Source organism: Colobus angolensis, unplaced genomic scaffold, assembly GCF_000951035.1.
Source record: "Colobus angolensis palliatus isolate OR3802 unplaced genomic scaffold, Cang.pa_1.0 Scaffold203, whole genome shotgun sequence".
Classification (NCBI taxonomy): Eukaryota; Metazoa; Chordata; class Mammalia; order Primates; family Cercopithecidae; genus Colobus; species Colobus angolensis.
The window spans coordinates 4,833,319-4,852,691 of record NW_012115189.1 but is presented as its reverse complement, the minus strand read 5'-3'; the positions used below and the strand labels follow the sequence as shown (position 1 = coordinate 4,852,691).

Here is a 19,373-nt window from a genome sequence, read left to right as displayed (position 1 = left end):
GGAGACGCCGGTACCAGCCCGGCCCGCCCCTATCTCTGCCTGGTCCCGGCTCTGAAGGTGCCTCCCCGGCCCCTCTAATTCGCGGGACCCTGTGGGGTCCACCCGGGAGACCCCACAGCCCTCACTGACGTGGGAGTGGGGGTTACTCTCTGAGCTCAACTGCTCAGGAGTAGCTGCCTTTTTTCCTGTCTTAGGTACTCTTGATTTTGGATTTGATATTCCGGTGATAAACAGGAGAATGAACTGGTGAGACAGTGTGGTCCACCAGTTCTCGTATCTGTAAGTAGTAGTTTCAGCGAAGATCGTAGCCTTTCTGGAGTTTCAGTCCACTGGACGTGATGTTCTTAGTGGCCAATGATTGTATTATGTTCGACTTCTGCTTCAGTATGTGGCATGTAGGGGATGCTCAATAAATGCTTGTTAAATTAGTAGATCATCAAGTCTAATAAAGTGTTTCCCTTAGCACCGAATGGTTCTCAATTTCTCCGATACCGCACAGCAGTACTCGTAATGGTTAAACGCTCGGCTTTCAGTTGGGCTAATGTAGGTGAATTTCACCATAAGTAACACAGACTGATCTACGATCAAAAGATGTTTCAAGTAGCATATTCTGAAGAGATAACGAATGATCGGTGACAATCAGAATATAACATTAGACTGGAAATCGCTATCAGAAAACCCATATCCCTTCTTTATTCTGCAGTAATTTATTTTAGAACAAGGTATTTCAAAGTGACTTTAAAGTGTTGCTTTTCAGATTAGCAGAGAGGTAAATTGGGTTCTAATGACTACAAAATTTAGAAAAGTAAAAGCTGCATATATATATTTTAAAGACACTTTAGAACTTGTTAAAAACTTTGGTTGAAAATACTATCTCTTACCATTTATTTGCCATTTTTTAAATTTATTAAGCACTTGCGTTATATATCCCGTGAAAAACCTAGTGAAATATTATAGATTGTCAACGAGTTATGTCTACTTTAAAATTCTAAAATTATTTTTAAGTGTCAGCAAGTTCGAAGTAGTGAGATAACGTTCAACAAATAAATTTTTTTTTCCTGTGCATGTTTTGGAAGAGTAATGGATTGCTGAATTATATATTTTTTATTACATAAAGTAACTTTAGAGATCATTGAGAACATCCTCGTTTTACAAGATAATATGGTGGGAAGAGCAAGGTCTTTGGAGTTAGAGGAAAGTTCAATGTATCAGATATGCCATTATTAGCTGTGTGATTTGGGGCAAGTTTCCTAACCCCTTTGAATTTTAGTTTAAGAAAGGGCTAATAAATTCTGTTTCATCTTATCTGCGTAACAGATCTTAGTAGACATTATATGCAAAACACCTACCACAGGGCCTGACACATATTAGGAAACCTAGTTCCAGAGAGGAAATGTGACCTGCTTTAAGGTCACATGGCTAAAAGAAGACCTGTAGTTTGAAAAGAGGGGAAAATGTTTTTAAGTTTATTTTTTTTACATTGAGGCTATGATAAATTCCTTTTCCAGAAGTGGATAGTTGATCCAACTGTCATGGCTAATATTCTTTTTTAAGAATAAAAATTCCGTGAGTCAGTATACAAGAATTGCAGTTTTTAAATAAGCGTTTACGTCTGCTCTGTGGTGAATTGCTATGCTTGTAGACTACAAATTGTTATATAATAATAACTTGTGCTTTATGGTCTACTAAATGCTTTCACAAACTTACTTCATTTGGTTCTTACAACCTTAGTTTTTGTATGCTACTTTCTAAAGCTCTTTACATACTTGATTCATGGAAAAACAAATTCCTAAGGAGGTAGTTATCATTTTGATGTTCTTCCCCTAAAGCTATTTCACTTCTGGTTAGGCTTCTGTGTTTCCAAGACCCTTCTCTCAATTTAGATAATGTTTCAATCTTTGTGTGTATGTGGGTGGGTGTGTGTGTTTAGGACATTTCTGAGGAGTAGGTTTTTGTTTTTAGACGAAAATTTATTTTTTATATTAGGCAATCATTTGGGTTTTTTGTTTTATTCCTTTCATTTTCAATACTCAGTTCATTTTTGCATTAAAGATTGTATTTGGACCTTTCTGATACTGAAAGCATTACATAATTTCCATCATCTTCTTCATTTGCATGCATTAAACCAGTTTTACACAATCCAGAGAACCATGGACACTTATTAGCTATTTGTCAACTTAGATTACACTTCCAGTTCAGTTGTAAGATAACAGAGGACGATGACCAGAAACAAAAACTACTTTATGTTGCTTTCAATATTTTATATTGTATGAGAATATTACTTTCTAAATTAAGAAAATCGTATTATGTATTTCTCAATATAATTGAATTGCATTATATCAATATAATTAGAAACTGTTAAAAAATAATAATAATTCAACCACAGGCCAAATATGCAATCATTTAGTAGATACGTATTTCTAAGACATCAGCTGATCTTGCATTTCTTTTTTTTTTTTTTTTTTTTTTTGAGACGGAGTCTGGCTTTTGTCGCCCAGGCTGGAGTGCAGTGGCGGGATCTCAGCTCACTGCAAGCTCCGCCTCCCGGGTTCATGCCATTCTCCTGCCTCAGCCTCCCGAGTAGCTGGGACTACAGGCGCCCGCCACCTCGCCCGGCTAGTTTTTTGTATTTTTCAGTAGAGACAGGGTTTCACCGTGTTAGCCAGGATGGTCTCGATCTCCTGACCTCGTGATCCGCCCGCCTCGGCCTCCCAAAGTGCTGGGATTACAGGCTTGAGCCACCGCGCCCGGCCTGATCTTGCATTTCTAATATTGTAACTCAATAGTATTAGTTTGGCACATCTTAGATTCAGTTCAGTTCAATCAAATGAGGTGAGGTCTCAGCCTCAGAAATCTGCCTAGGTACTTTGTAAAAGTCATTTAGTGTTTACCATCTAGATCTGGCTGTAGAGAATGTTGGAATAAAAGAGGGGATGGGTTGCAAGAAGTGTTACACAGGGTGGTATAGTGGAATGTTCTGGACTGAAAATTAGAAAATGTAGATGCTGTACTGATTCTGCCATAATATATTTTTGTGACTTTGAGGAAGTCACCACATTTTTCTGGGCCTGTGGTTACTCATGTAAACTGAGGGATGGAACAAGATCATTTAAGGTCTTTTCCAGTTCTAAAATGAAAACACATTCATTTTTTCCAGTATTTAAGTGTTTTCTACAGTAAGCTTAGAAGTTCTTTAAGGACAGTGATCATGGTCTCCTGTAGAATTTAGTTGGTAACCAACTAATCCTGGGTTGACCTGGCAAATGATATCCCATTTTACAGATCTTGACAAGCAGTCATAGAGTTTGACTTGCCAGAAGCTGCATGCCTAAGTAAATGGTAAAGCTGGGAATTCAATATGAGATTTCTCACTTGTGAGTCAGTTGCCCTTTCCACTGGATTTACAGTGTCACTCAGTACTTTCTGAAGTACTCTATAACCAAACCTAATATGGGAAAGGGGAAACAAAAAACTGATTTCCTTTTTAGTGTACTTGGTCCTGAGCATTTAATGAGCATTCTCATCTGTGCGTAATACTCTGAGGTACTATAAAAGATGAATAGGGCTTAGTGCAATGGCTCACATCTATAATCCCAGCACTTTGGAGGGCCAATGCAGGCAGATCACTTGAGGCCAGGAGTTCAAGACCACCATGGCCATCACGGAGAAACCCTATCACTGCTAAAAATACAAAAATTAGCTGAGTGTGGTGGCACAAGCCTGTAATCCCAGCTACTTGAGTGGCTGTGGCATGAGAATCATTTGAACCCAGTAGGCAGAGGTTGCAGTGAGCTCACACCACTGCACCCTAGCCTGCCTAGCCTGGACAGCAGAGCAAGACTCTGTCTCAAAAAAAAAAAAAGGGATGATAGAAGAATCCTAGGATTACCTCCTTAAAATGTCTGACTTAGTATGATATGAGACTGGAGTAAACACAGAACAGTTAACTATAGACCACAGATTTAAAACTGTGAATATGGTGTAAATTAAACACTTAAGCCATAATTTGAAAACAGAGTTAATAACAGAAGGTTCCATTGAGTAGGGACAAGTTTAAAACTAGGTTTTGAATAAGGTGACTATCATGGGTTGGGAAAGTCACTAAGATGAATTTTCTTTGCATTTGTTCCTCTGCCTGAAGTGCTGTTCCCCCAGAACTTGAAATGACTGACTCCTCACCAATCAAGTCCCACCTCAAATGTTATTAATACTTCCTTAGAGAAGCATTCCCTGAGCAACCTAGATCTTTGTCATTTCTATTATCTTTCATGGTACTTACCAGTAACTGAAATTGTGTTTCTCCTTCAGCAAAATGTAAGATGCCTTATTCACTTTTGTAACCCCAATGTCCAGAATCTAGAATCTCTATAAATATTTGTTCAATGAGTACATGAAAGTATCACAGCATAATCATAAGAATTAAATGCCTATCTTGTTCTCTTATATTACATGTGACAAAACAGGAGCTAAGTTACATGATTTGGCTAAGGCAACACTTATATTAGAAATGAGATCTGAGTCTTGTTTTAATGTCAACTCTATTATAGTTAGCAGATACTTTTGTTTAGCAGGGATAAAAGATGCTGTAAAGGGCCAGATGCTATGAGTAAGCCACGAATGGTAGGTCTTTACTACAGAGTGCTAAAAAGACCCTATTTACAATGGTTGCTTTTGAAAAGGGAGACCCATAATGCTGACCTCAACTATAGTGTAGGAACAAAGCTACCGTATTGGACACATAAAATTACTGCAGTATTTGTATGTATTCTTCAGCCTTGTTAAGGAGACACACAAAGGTTTTGTTTTAAAAGCTAAAATATACTACAAAGAGGAGATATAGATAGTTGCATATATATTGTAGGTTTAAGTTATAAATATATGGGGAATTGGTATTAGAGAAAAACCTAATTTATAGTGGTCTAAACAAACTAAGTACATAGATTTGTTAGTCACTATTTAATTATAGATACCTAAAATAAATACATTCTTTCATGTGAAAGTGACCACTGATTTCAGTAGAAATCTGGAATTGCTAAAGAGGTAGCTACAGAGATAATTTTTGTATTGTACGTGTGTAGCTTAAAAGATAGCATGAGCATATTATTTGAAATAAAAGCCTAGTAAATGGGTGAGATGTATTGTGGCAGGTATTAAAAGGCTGCATGAAAAATTCGGAAGAAAGCTTGAATAATCAAAGCTTTACTTTTATGTTATCAAATCCATTTTGTCAGCAGATGGCAGTTCCACTTTGCCACAGTTTATTAATAGATATTGAAGTTCTAACATAGTTGGAGGCTCCAAGTCGTAACTAATAAATGTATGATCTATGCTTGTTCTGTCATGTTCTGCATTTCTAGCGAGAACAATGCCAGTATCACCACGGGTCCATTCAGATAGTTCATAGAACAGAGCCAAATGAAACTGAAGCTATAGTCACTGAACTAAAAATAACATGAATTCGGAACAATTAAAAGAATTATTTAATAATAAATTAAGAGCACAAAGGCATACATCCTTTTCCATTTAGTTTAGGTTAGGTATGTGTTTGTTTGGTTGTTTTCTTTAACATGACTTGTCTGAAGGAATGGGGTCATCTTGCATCATCAAGAAACTAATTTTTAAAGGAATTTCCTTAAAAATAACACATACAGGCCGGGCACGGTGGCTCAAGCCTGTAATCCCAGCACTTTGGGAGACCGAGACGGGCGGATCACGAGGTCAGGAGATTGAGACCATCCTGGCTAACACGGTGAAACCCCGTCTCTGCTAAAAAAAAAATACAAAAAATTAGCCGGGCGTGGTGGCGGGCGCCTGTAGTCCCAGCTACCCCGGAGGCTGAGCCAGGAGAATGGCGTGAACCCGGGAGGCGGAGCTTGCAGTGAGCTGATATCGCGCCACTGCACTCCAGCCTGGGCGACAGAGCAAGACTCCTTCTCAAAAAATAAAAAATAAAAAAATAACACATACACACAAAACGTGACTTTTGTTTTTGTGCCTTTCAATAGTAATTGCATGGAAATATTCTATATACCATCTCATATTCTTCTATATTTTTATTAAAAAATTAAATTTAAATCTACTTAATTGTATGAGACTAAAGTTGTAGACCCAAAACAAAGAGGATTCAACCATAGGGGGAGAAATGCTTATCATAAAGTAATTAATCAAAAACATTGTGATTTAGAAAACATTCATAAATTTAGAAGGAAATATTTCCAGATTGATCTGCCTTTTATAACCAAAGTCTTTTTTGCATTCCTCTTGTTTTTCACAAATGAAGGGTTATAAAGAATATCTGAAATATTTATTTGTAGATCACCATTTTAGTTGGATGTGTATGACAGGGGAGATACTGGTAACTTGATATGTTCTCCTTTTGACACTTTTGATGAAAATTCATCTTTGGGGAAAAAACAGTCATTTAAAATAATGTTGGGCTAGGTACGGTGGCTCACACCAGTAATCCCAAAACTTTGGGAGGCCAAGGTAGGAGATTGTATGAGACCAGGAGTTTGAGACGAGTCTGAGCAACATAGTGAGACCCTGTCTCTATAAAAAATTTTAAAAAACAGAAAAACTGAATTGTTAATTATAGTGTGTCAAATAAACTATATTATTTAGAAAAGAGTACAATTCAGAAAGCATGTTTGATTTGTGAACTTGGACTAGAAATTTAGTAGTAAATAAAAAGTGGCCTTCTTTCAGTGGTTTACAACTTGAATATTAAGTTTTTTCATTGTTTACCTCCATTGCCAGTATGTCTCAAGAGTGGCCATCTATCCCAGTTTTTTCTGTTGATCTACCATATGTCAAGAAAAACATGAAATTTGCTTTCTATAGTTTGTAACATTGGCTCATTCCTTATCTAATAATGTACATAATCTCCTTATGTGTTTTTAGGCTTGGCCTTGGTAGTCCAGACATATTATTATTCTACATCTGATCTTCTCCACTGTTTTATGTTCTTGATTAATACAATAGGGAAATTTGTTACCAAGATATTTGCATTTGAAACATTTTCTTAGAAGTATATATGATAATTTTTTTTAAATCTATACACATGTAAGGTTTTCCCCAGTCAGTGGAGTGCTGTTTTACATAGCCTGAGAGAGGTGGAATGCAGACAGTAATGAACTTTCTTAACAAGCGTTTCCTGTTGGAGCAAGTGGTGTCCACAATTCTTTATTTGTCTCCTACTGGTAAAACAAAACACTTTCTATTTTGTATACTCAGTTTTCAGTGTGTATGTATAAAATAGATATTTTTAAACAATGGGCGATGAAAGGTTTCATACTATCATTTGATCATGGCTCAAGTTGCAATAAGTACTTTGGAAATAAAACCTTTCTAAAATGTGAGAATTGACTTAATTAAAATGAGATAATATCTGTAAATCTACTTAACTAACATCAAGTAAACTATAATATACACAAGTGAGGGACCGATAATGGAGTCAGCATTTGACATATTGAACTTAACAAGCCTGTAGGACCGCCCCTGAGTCTCAAAGCCAGTTTTAAATACATCTTGAGCTTGGGCAAAACCTGGATGGGAGAGATTTGAGAGTATGAAGCCATGAGCTTAGAGAACAGATTCAGAAAGAAAAGGGACAAGGACAGAACCCTGGAAAGTAGCAGCATCTAAGCTTTGGACAGAGGAAGGAATAATCAGTGGAGGAGGCTAAAATAGAACTCTTTCTTAAGCAGAGACAGGCAGAGAAGGAATTGTTGACAGCCATCTTTGGAGACTACCATAAGCCCTTTATACACAAGCCTTGTATTAACCCAACTTCACTCTTTTTTCTTAAAGGAGATTAGGGCTTTTTAAAACCCCCTTCTAAACAGCTAAAAATCTGATTCGAATATAATCTTTTGAAGAGTTGATTGTTGTTATCATACTTGCTGCCTTTGAGTAGCATTTTTCTCTGTACCAGGCACTGGACCAAATCCTGTGTGTATCTGGCAGGCCTCTGTTTTGTTGGCACCATGAAACATACCTGAAAGCTGACTCTGATTTACTAATTCCATGATCCTTGAATAGGTAACTTCAGTTCTTGGAGCCTTGGTTTTCTTCTCTCTAAGGTGGGAATAAAAAATCCTATATATTCATGGGTTTATGGTGACAGACTCCATCATGTTTGTAAGAAAGAGCTTTACAAGTTATAATATATTATTAAATTTAAGGTTGCATTATTGTTATACAGATAATAAAATTGCATTTCTTTAGAATGTTATTTCTTGAAAGGATTGAGAAGTATATTGTAATTCCCTGGCATGCTACATAGCACCTTCTGCCACCTCTAATTCCCATTCAGATTTCTCCCTTAGAGAGCTAATATCAGAATGCAAAATATACCAGGAAACAACTTTATCTGTTGTATGTATCATCTAATTATTCTATCTTCTACTCTTATGGATATATGCTTATAGTCTTTTTGGTTTAAAGCACAAAACTCCTCTCTATTGCCCAGTGCAGTGGTTCACACCTGTAATCTCAGCACTTTGGAAGGCCAACGCAGGCAGATCGCTTCAGCTCAGGAGTTCAAGACCAGCCTGAATAACATGGCAAAACCCCGTCTCCACTAAAAATACAAAAATTAGCCAAGTGTGGTGGCACAAATCTGTAATCCCAGCTACTTTCAAGTGGCTGAGGCAGGAGAATCACTTCAACCAGAGAGGCAGAGGCTGCAGTGAACTGAGATCGCGCCACTACACTCTAGCAGGGGTGACAGAGGGAGACCCTGTCTCAAAAAAAACAAAACAACAACAACAACAAAAACTCCTGTCCTTCTGTCTCTATTTCTTACTTGTTTTTAAAAGTTCAGAAATTTAACTATTTTTCTATAACTACTATTTAATTATGTCATTCCTCTTTTCAACTCAGTAGAGAAAAGCATTTAATCTTGTCACAACAAAGATATTTACAATGTAATACGTATCTCTTTTAAGTATCTTTGTATTCAGAAATTTCAAGATTAATTCGGTTATTTCAGAATTCAGTCTTCCCTCATAAGGATTTTCTTTTTCCCTTTCTCCTGCCCAAGATGACTTACGGGTGCTGTGGAAAGCTTCCACAAATAGTATCAACAGCAAGGGAGGGCTCTCTGGTCTGTATGACGGCTCCACTGAAATATTTGCCTTATTATGTATTGTTTATGGATTAGCTTAATGCAGTGGTTTTCAAACATTGAAACTACCTGGAGGGCTTGGTAAAACATGGATTGCTTGACCCTACCATCAGACTCAGTAATTCTGGGTTGCACCCTGAGAATTTATATTTCTAATAAATTTCCAGGTGATGTTGATGCTTCTGAACCAGAGACCACACTTTTAGAGCCACTGGCATATGCTTTCACTGTGCTTATATCTGCTTTCCTCCTGAAACGTCTTTTTATTTTGGCTTCTCTGATGCTCTCCTAGTTTGCCTGCTACCATATGGACTGTTCCTTCCTATTCCTTGCCCATTCCTTCTCCTCTCTTGTGATCTAAATGTTGAACTGCTTCAGAGCTCAGTTCCTGGACTCCAATATCTCCATATTTATTTTTGGTTACCTCTTCCAACTGATTGCCTAGAAAAACTGACTACATGCTAATGACTCCCAAGTTTGTATCTCTTTGACTTCTCCATAGATCCTCTCACTCACGTTTCTGCCTTCTTACTTGATATCTCCTCTTGGATATACAGTAGGCATCTTAAACTTCATATGACTAAAACCAAAATCTGAGTTATTTAAAAAAAAAAAAAAAATCTGCATCATTCTTATCCCTCAGTAAACTGTTGTCCAGTCTAGGTGTTTTCCTTGATTCATCTCATTTCCTCTACACCTGTCCTGCCTGGATGCAGAGCATCAGCAAACCCTATTAACTCTACCTCTAAAACATGTCCCAGGTCTGCCCAGTTTCTGCACTACCATTGACCTTGCCCTCGCAGCTATTGTTGCTTGTTTGGACTGCTATAATGGCTTCCTAATGGGTCTCTATTTATGTATACTAGCTTCCCTACAATCCTTTCTTTAAATAAGAGCTATAATGATTTTGTTTAAAGTCATATAATATCCTTACTTCCTTGAATTTTTTCAGTTCCTTCACGTTGCACTTAGACTGAAATTCAAACTCCTTTTCATGGTAGGTAGAGCCATTCAGGATCCAACCTCTGCCTGTCCCTCCAGCCTTACCTTACAATCACTCTTCCCTTCCTCCACTATACACCAGCCACACCAAAGACTCCAAGTATTTCTCTAGATCATTACTAAAATGTCAACTTTCTCAGTGAGGCCATGAGTGACTACCTTGTCTGAAATCGGAGTGAGGCGGAGTGCATACATGTGTGTATACACGCACAGTTACACTCCTTTTCTTCTTAGCACACAACTCCCTTTTTATTTGTCTCTTTCCACAAGAATATAAACAATGAGAACAAGGATTTTGATTTTGTTTGTTCACTCTTGTATCTTCAGTGGCTAGAATAGCACATAGCCCTTAGATGGAGCTCACATATTGAAGTGAATAAGGTAGTGAGGTTTTTCTTTTCCCTTAGGGCAAAGCTTTATATTCGTTGTTGGTTTTTTTGGTTTTTGTTTTTTTGTTTTTTTTTTTTTTTGCTGAGACGGAGTCTACCTCTGTCGTCCAGGCTGGAGTGCGGTGGCATGATCTCGGCTCACTGCAACCTCCGCCTCCTGGGTTCACGCCATTCTCCTGCCTCAGCCTCCCGAGTAGCTGAGATTACAGGCGCCCGCCACCATGCCCCGCTAATTTTTTGTATTTTTAGTAGAGGCAGAGTTTCACCGTGTTAGCCAGGGTGGTCTCGATCTCCTGACCTCGTGATCTGCCTGCCTCAGCCTCCCAAAGTGCTGGGATTGGTGCATTGTGTCATCCGAATGTCAGATTAGTAACCTCTTTAGATGGCCTTTTCAAACTGCCCGGCCTGGAGCTGCCACTAGTCTTTTGGTCGTAGCATCCTATTTTTTGTTGTTGTCATTGTTGTTCTATGTGGCATTTTTTTTAAGTCTGATTTTTTTCTTACTCATCTTTTGTTTGTATGTTGATTGTCTTTTCTCCTTCTCCCCTCCCTCCACATAACACTAGAAAATGCATTCGTGTAGATCAGATCAGAGCCTTTGTCTTATTTCTTTCTGTATTTCTGTTGTCCCAAACAGTAGCTGGATGTAGTAGGCACTAAAGAAATATTGGTTTAAGGAGTAAACAAATGAAGTTCATCATTCTTTCAACATCAAGCCTCACTTGCATCAGAAGGCAGAAGGCAGAAGACCTAACCCATTTCTCCCTGTTTGCTGACCAGGCCTTCCCCTTGGCTTTCATTAATCCTCTGAAACCCAGCTGTGTTCTTCATTAAGTATTTGAGCTAGCTGCCATCCCACAGACCTCTCATGTAGGTCTCAACACTCTGCCCTACCACAGCCTCCTTCCTGCAGTCAGAAGACTCCTTAATTCTCAGTTATCTTGCTTTTTGCTTCACAAGAGTTTTTCTATATCCCTTACATGTTCTACTGGGGCTGAGGGAACCCAAGGTAGGGCCTCCCTCGGTCTGTCTTCCTTGCCACAATCTTTACTCCTTTGAAGCTTCTGGTGTTTGCAGAGCACATTCTGTGAGGATGCCTGCTGTCGGGGATCTAAGTGAGAAGAGAGGGTTATGAGTGTTTTTTCTCTTGAATCCCTACCCTAACATTCTGAAAAGGGGGAGGGAGGAGTTTATTAGCCTTCATCATGGACCCTTGCCTTTGGCTCTCTTCAGCTGGTAAGTGTTCAGAAGTTTTTAAGTACTATTACGTAGTCTTAAATTTCTTCTCTACCGCACTTTCATTCCTTGAAGGCAGGGGTCCATTCTTTATATATATTTTTTCTTCTCATCCGCAGTGTATCTACCTTTATGCTATTTTTTAAAATGGGAAGTCATTTTTGATACACAGAAACTTAATTCTTTAAGTATTGACTGTGCTTATAATCTCACTCCTTTAAATTCACAGCAGTTATTATTTCTATCATATATTTCAGGTCAGTACAACCTTGGACATCTTCACCTTTCTTTGTTATAATTTTAGACCCTGTCATTTCACTGTGCATGTGAAATATCTTATGGCCCTAATAAGAATGGAGGCTTCTTGATCCCCAGGGCTCATCTTACAGGAATGGGCCTGTTTTGTATTTCAGGGTGTTCTAGAAAATTGCTTTCTTGAGCAAAAAGGAGAAAGTTTATCATGTCCTCATTTGGCCACATTTTGCTCCCATGGCTTTAAGTCGAAAGCCTAGAATCAGCTCTACTCTCATCACTAGGTGGCACTTATGAATTACAAATAGTCAAATGAATTTTTGTGACAAACGTATGATTCACAAATATAGATAATGTTTGGAATCCCTGCATGGACGTTCCTCAAAATAGAGAAAATGAAAGAAGGGGATTCCTAGTAAGTACTAGTTGCTGTGATGTATTTATAAATACATGGTTGAAGCATAAATTACTTGATAATCATTTTGTATTTAATAGTAATATCAATAGATATAGTCTGGTCTCCATGCCTGTGTTCTTAGACTAATGTTGCCATGAAGTTGAAGTTTTTTAGGACCTGCTTGCTATTTATCTTAGTTTATTGTGAGAGAAATGAGTACTACAGGTCAGGCGCAATGGCTTACTCCTGTAATCCCAGCATTTTGAGAGGCTGAGGCAGGGGGATTACTTGAGTCCAGAGATTCAGGACCAACGTGGGCAACATAGTGGGATCCCATCTCTACCCAAAAGAAAGAAAGAAAAGAAATGAGTACTATAGCTCTTTACACTGATTCATACCCAATTCCAAGCACTTGCTGTTCTTTGTAGTATTTAAGGAAATACCTGGTTTTAACTTACAAATCCTGTAGATATTCACAAGGGAAAACATCAGCACTTCTGTTTTAGTGTTGAGAAAACAGAAACTCAAACTTGTCCACCATTAAGAGCTAATAGGTGGACAGAGCCCTACATTCAAACTCAAGTCTATTGGATTTCAGAGCCTGGGTGTGCTCTTTCATTTATTCTAATGGTATCAGGTAGCCAGTACCCTCTATTCACAATAAAGTAATTGAATGGCAAGTACAAATGTCTGATGAGAGTTGTGAAGGAGAACAAGAACCTAAACCACAGAACAATGAGTGCCCAGGGCTAGGACGAGTGGAAAGTCATCAAAACAAAGACTAGCTACCAGAGATGTTGGCCTACTTTGCAGTTTTGCCTATAGGCAGCTCCATTTCCTTTAAGCCACTGATGAACAGAAGCTGAATATAGAGTATGTTCATTATTATGTGCTCTAGGCTTCAAATCCTGGCTTCTCTGAATATTTTCTGACCATCCAATCTTGGTCAAGTTACAACCATGTGACTCCATTTGCCTCCCTTTTAAATGGAAGAGGATTAAATATGTGAATGCATTAAAAGCACATAGAATAGTACCTGGTACATAGTAAATATTCAATAAATGTTAACCATTTGAGTGGATTTGGACATTGAACAATATGGTAAATGTTCATTCTGCCTTGTGTGATTCATGAAGTGGAATTTAAGCTATGGCTAGAGTGGCCATACACATCCCAGTTTACAACTAGTATCCTAATGCCCCCTTTTTAATCTCCAAAGTGCCCTCAGTTAGATAATAATTCATTTGATCAACCTAGCTATAGTCAGCTTTGTTATAGAAGAGTTTTGTGCCAGGAATTTGTTCATGTAAGTCTAAAGTGAAAGTTCCTCCAAGGGAAGATACTAACTTCTGCTTCCAGACATGAGGCTTTATATATGTTACAAATTAGGATTGGTAACATTCCGGTGTTACACCACCCAGCATCAGACTGCACTTTAACACTTGCTAGTTATAGAGCCTTGGGCAAGTTAGTTTACTTCTTTAAAGCTAGGCACTTCAACTGTAAAATGAGGATAGCATTAGTACCTTCCTCTAGGCCCGTGTAAATGAGATATGTAAAGCATTATTTAAGTGCTTGCTACATAGAAAGTACATATAAATATGGTTAAGAGATGGAGATTTTTCACTAAAGAAAAAGGCCTTGATACAAAGTGCTTAGGTTCATTGGAAACTGAGAGATTGGAGTAGATGGTACTTAACTAAGGTCCTTTCACAATGATAAAATCTAATGAATTTACTCTAACAAGTATCAAAAGCTATTTTTGTTTTCTTCATTTTTTTATATTATGGAAAATGTCAAACATTTGTAAAAATAGGACACCATGAGAGAGCAATGAATCCATGCAGTACTCATCAGTTGGCTTCAACAATAGTATGACACATGGCTGATCTTTATTTTTATGACTTTTGAAAAATAACTGTAATGGGATATATTTTACACATCATAAATTCATTCATTTGAAGTGTACAATTTGGTGGGTTTTGCAAATTTACCAGGCTGTCAGCCACCACCATAAATTAGGTTTTTGTTTGTTTGTTTGTTTGTTTTTAATAATTTCATCACTTTGTCAGGATACCAGCTACTCATTTGCTGTTAATTCTCATTTTCACCCTCAGACCCAGGTATCTATCTATAGATTTGCCTTTTCTGAACATTTTGTATAAATGGAACCATACAACATGTGGTCTCTGGCGTCTGACTTCTTTTGCTTATCATAATGTTTTTGGAGTTCATATTGTATGTGACATATATCAGTAGTTTTTCTTGTGGAATAAAATTCCATGGAATAAATAATACTATATTTTGTCTGTCCTTTATGGCCAGTGTTTTTAGCATCTATATTTGTATCCTTTCTCCTCCATTCCCTATCCCTACTGAATTATTCAAAGGCAATTTTTAATTTCTTAAATATGATAGCTGAAAATATTTATTATATGTTCGTGCTTTTTGCTTTTCCAAATCATCTTCTGTGTTCTCATTCATCTTGCCTGTTTTAGTTTTTTTTTTTTTTCTCCGTTTAACAAATCACTTTACTTTCTTCCTCTGTGTGTCTTTTTTGGTTTTTCTTGAGAATGAATGGGTGTACAGATCATAAACTTTCAAAGATAGAGACAAGCATGCATTTAATTATCTTCTCACTTTAACAAAAATTCATACTCGTTCAGTGGCAAATCCAGATACTGTTGATTTCCATGTTTTTTGTTTTTTGTTTTTTTAATTTAAAGTCTTAAAGATTGGCTTCAGTTTTTTATATTGGGCTGGATCTATTTGATTCCGATTCTTGTGGTATTTTTTGTTTGTTTTTTTGTTTGTTTAACTCAGGTTGTTGGAAGAGGAGCCTTTGGAGTTGTTTGCAAAGCTAAGTGGAGAGCAAAAGATGTTGCTATTAAACAAATAGAAAGTGAATCTGAGAGGAAAGCCTTTATTGTAGAGGTAAGTTGAGATGTCATTTCTTTTGTGTAGTTCTGCACTTAAGATATTCTGTGAATTTAATATTATGAAAAAGATTGGTTTCTCAGATGTCATTTCTTTGTATACATGAACATCAGCAATTTGGCTTAATCAAAGGTTAGTGCTGTAGGAACATATTCTCATTCATACTCTTAATTCTGATTAAAAATTAGGGGAAAAGAGACTTAACTACATAAATGAATTCACCCCTGAATTAAAACAGTTACATCCATTTCATCCATTCAGATCTATTTCAAGGCATAGTATTTTAATTTTAAAATAGAAAAGAAATGGTATGCTTTCCCATTATCTAACATTAAGAAATTTTATACACTTATTTTAAATGGAATGTTTTTAGAAACTCAAATTAGATTATTTTAAAGAAAAATTATTTCAAATTTGATTTTTCTCATTTAGCATGAAAATTTGCAACTATTCTCTTAGAAATAGATTAGATTGAATGATGAAGGAAAATCCAATAATCATGAGATTAGCATATTATCAAATTTATCCTTTACTAACTTTGTTATTTTGTATTTTGGATCACATTATTTAGTTAAATCAATGTTTTTATCACTATTAAACCTCATTGGCCAATGGATAAGTGGCCTCTACCTTATAAGGCTTCTGAATTTACATCTCTGTTTTTTCATTTAATCATAATTTCAAAATATGCTTCATATTTTTAATGTATAACATGGAAAAATGAGGACTTAATTGTGATATGAGAAAGTGATTTATAAGTGGCTGAATGAGTTGAGAAATGCTGATAAGTGATTTGATGTCAGCATAAAAAGAGATGATTTCTAGTAGTATGTTCTAGGAGTCTGGCCTCAGCTTTGTCTTATGCAATATTTTTATTACAGTTTAGATAAAGCTATTGATCATTTCCTGTTACATTAGCAGTTTCACAAAGCTGAGTGAAATAACATATGTGTTAAACATTAGGAATCACAAGTCAAAAAGATCATAATAGCGTGAAGAAAATGTTTTAAATCCAGATTAGATGTGCATGTAATATAAAAAGTCAAATGATTTTCCAAAATTCTTAATGAAAAAGACTTCAGTCTCCTATATCTCCTCCAATCTAATTTTCTGCTTCCCAGAGACAACTACTTTGAGCTCATTCCTTCATTTATGTTTGGTGTCCCCAGTCCAGATGCTATTTATTACCCCTTCTCTAAAGAACCAACCTTTAGTCTTTTGCTGGAATGAGAAGAGATAGTCATTGAGCTGTTTGAAGTCAAGGAAGGAATCTTTGAGTCTTTTAAGCTGTCCCCTGCCCTATCCTTTGCTTAGCTCATTTGCATAGGTACCTAGCTCTGCCGCCACTCCCCAACCTTTTGGAAGCTTTGTGAGATAAATCTGGTTGCTTCTCCATTTTTCTCATTGCCAATTTATGATGTAGCTCTTCTAGGTGGCTGTATCAGTTATTGCTACTCATTTGCTTTCCAGCTTCCAAAAATGTATGCTGTTTTTGCACTTTACATTCTCTTCATCCTTCTGAGGTTATGCCTTAAAATTTTTTAAATTTTTACCATCTTAGTGGGAATTAGGGAAAGAGGAGGAAGAAATGCTTGTATAATCCGCTATCTGAATCTCAGTGCTGAACCTTAGCAAGATGAAATATAGTAAATATATTTTCATATAGTAAATAAATACAATAAATAGTGATACTTATTCTTCTATTAGGACCAAAAATCCACATATGTTGGCTCTATACAGATAGAGCTTTTTATTAGCATACAGTATGAAGGTTTAGAGACATTAGTGGACTGAATGTGAGCCAGCAGCATAATGTATGTAATAGAGAAAGGAAGAAGAGTGGGAAAAGGGCAGAAAAGAGAGGAGAAGGGGGAAAAGAATGAAAGCAAGAAGCAGTTTGCTGTGGAGCGGGATGCATTAATAGAAAGAAGTTTGAAGACAGGCATCATGGCTCACACCTGTAATCCCAGAACTTTGGGAATGGCAGATGGGTTGCTTGAGCCCAGGAGTTTGAGATCAGCCTGGGCAACATGGCAAAACCCCATCTCTACAAAAAAATACAAAAATTAGCCAGGCATGGTGGCTGTGCATCTATAGTCCCAGCTACTCCAGAGGCTGAGGTAGGAGGATTGCCTGAGTCCAGGAGGCAGAGGTTGCAGTGACCCAAGATTGTACCACTGCACTGCAGCCTGGGTGACAGAGCAAAACCTGTCCCCAAAGAAAGACGTTTGAGATCTAGAATAAGAGAAGTGAGTATAGCCAAACCCCTCACTGACCTCAGTATGGATCATTGGATCAGGGATGATTAAAACAGAAAGAGGGAAACCAGCTAGTAGGCTATAATAATCACTGCAGCAGTTCAGGTTGGGATTACTAAGGCAATGGCAGTGGGAATGGAGAGGAGAGAATGAATTCAAGAAATGGGAAATGGAATGAAGGCAAGTATACAGAGGGAGTACACATTTTAAGTCAGATAGACTAAAGTTCAAATCCCACTTCTTAACTATACAACAGGTCATTTAACCCTCTCTGAGACTTAAGGTTAAAATCTCATCTTTAAAATGGAAATGATAATACCTACCTTGCACAGTTGTGATAATTATACGATATCTATAAAGTGCACATTAGGGCCCCATGCAGAGTAGCTAGACTGTTCAACCATAGCTATGAAGATGATGATAACAATGATAACATGACTTCTGGTTTGGATAATGTAGCTCAGTACCATCTCTGGGATCATATCCTAATATTTCTTGGTAGAGTTCATCTCTTCTTATTCTACATACTCATCATGCCTTGTTCTTAACTCCTGTTATAGCACTTTGCACATTGATTTAATTATTTGTTTACATGTCTATCTTTCCAGCTAAACTGTATAAGCTGGAAAACAGGGACTTTTGTGCTGTTCTGGGCAGGCATTTGGTATTTTCAGGCTATGATTACAATGCCTGTTACATAGTAAATAGTGATTGTTGAATGATTTAAACAAATATTTTGTACAACAGTAAGATTTTAATGATACTGTGAAATCAGTACTTCAAAAGTTATCACTTTATAAAAGAAACCTTAATTTCTTAACAGCTTCGGCAGTTATCCCGTGTGAACCATCCTAATATTGTAAAGCTTTATGGAGCCTGCTTGAATCCAGTAAGTTTGTTACTTTTTCATCGTCACCTATGAGAAATGACATGGCAGATGTGTGTAGTTTATGTAGATATTTTGTTTTTCTTTTCTGTTTTTTTTTTAAGGTTTTCAAAAATATTATATTTTTTCAAGATAAAAAGGTACCTCCAATACTTTAAAATATCAGCAGTGATCCCAATAGTTCAAGGACTATTATGAGTACATGTGACTATTATACACACACAGTATGTCATCAACACACTCTAAACAGTGAAAATAGAACACTACAGCATTGCTCCCATATTATTCTTTTTTTCTTCCTTTCTCTTTATGTATTTGTTGAGTTACTTATTTGTTTTTGATATCTTTTTTATTATTATTATACTTTAAGTTCTAGGGTACATGTGCACAATATGCAAGATTGTTACATATGTATACATGTGCCATGTTTGTGTGCTGAACCCATTAACTCGTCATTTACATTAGGTATATCACCTAATAGTATCCCTCCCCCTCCCCCGACCCCACAACAGGCCCCAGTGTGTGATGTTCCCCAACCTGTATCCAAGTGTTCTCATTGTTCAGTTCCCACCTATGAGTGAGAACATGCAGTGTTTGATTTTCTGTCCTTGCGATAGTTTGCTCAGAATGATGGTTTCCAGCTTCATCCATGTCCCTACAAAGGACATGATGTCATCCTTTTTTTTCTTCTTTTTTTAAGATGGAGTCTTGCTCTGTCGCCCAGGCTAGAGTACAGTGGCGCAATCTTGGCTCACTGCAAGCTCCGCCTCCCAGGTTCACACCATTCACCTGCCTCAACCTCCCGAGTAGCTGGGGCTACAGGCGCCCACCATCACACCCAGCTAATTCTTTTTGTATTTTGTTTAGTAGAGATGGGGTTTCACCATGT

General features: G+C 37.1%; 1 protein-coding gene across 5 annotated transcripts in view; it reads left to right on the top strand.

Annotated features, from left to right (window-relative positions):
* MAP3K7 (mitogen-activated protein kinase kinase kinase 7) overlaps positions 1–19,373 on the top strand; it is a 74,263-nt gene that overhangs the window by 569 nt on the left and 54,321 nt on the right. For all 5 annotated transcript variants that reach the window (XM_011941945.1, XM_011941943.1, XM_011941944.1 and 2 more), the window contains 2 exons: positions 15,227–15,337; positions 18,422–18,487. In XM_011941945.1, the coding sequence (XP_011797335.1) occupies positions 15,227–15,337; positions 18,422–18,487 (177 nt within the window). The remainder of the gene's footprint in view (positions 1–15,226; positions 15,338–18,421; positions 18,488–19,373) is intronic.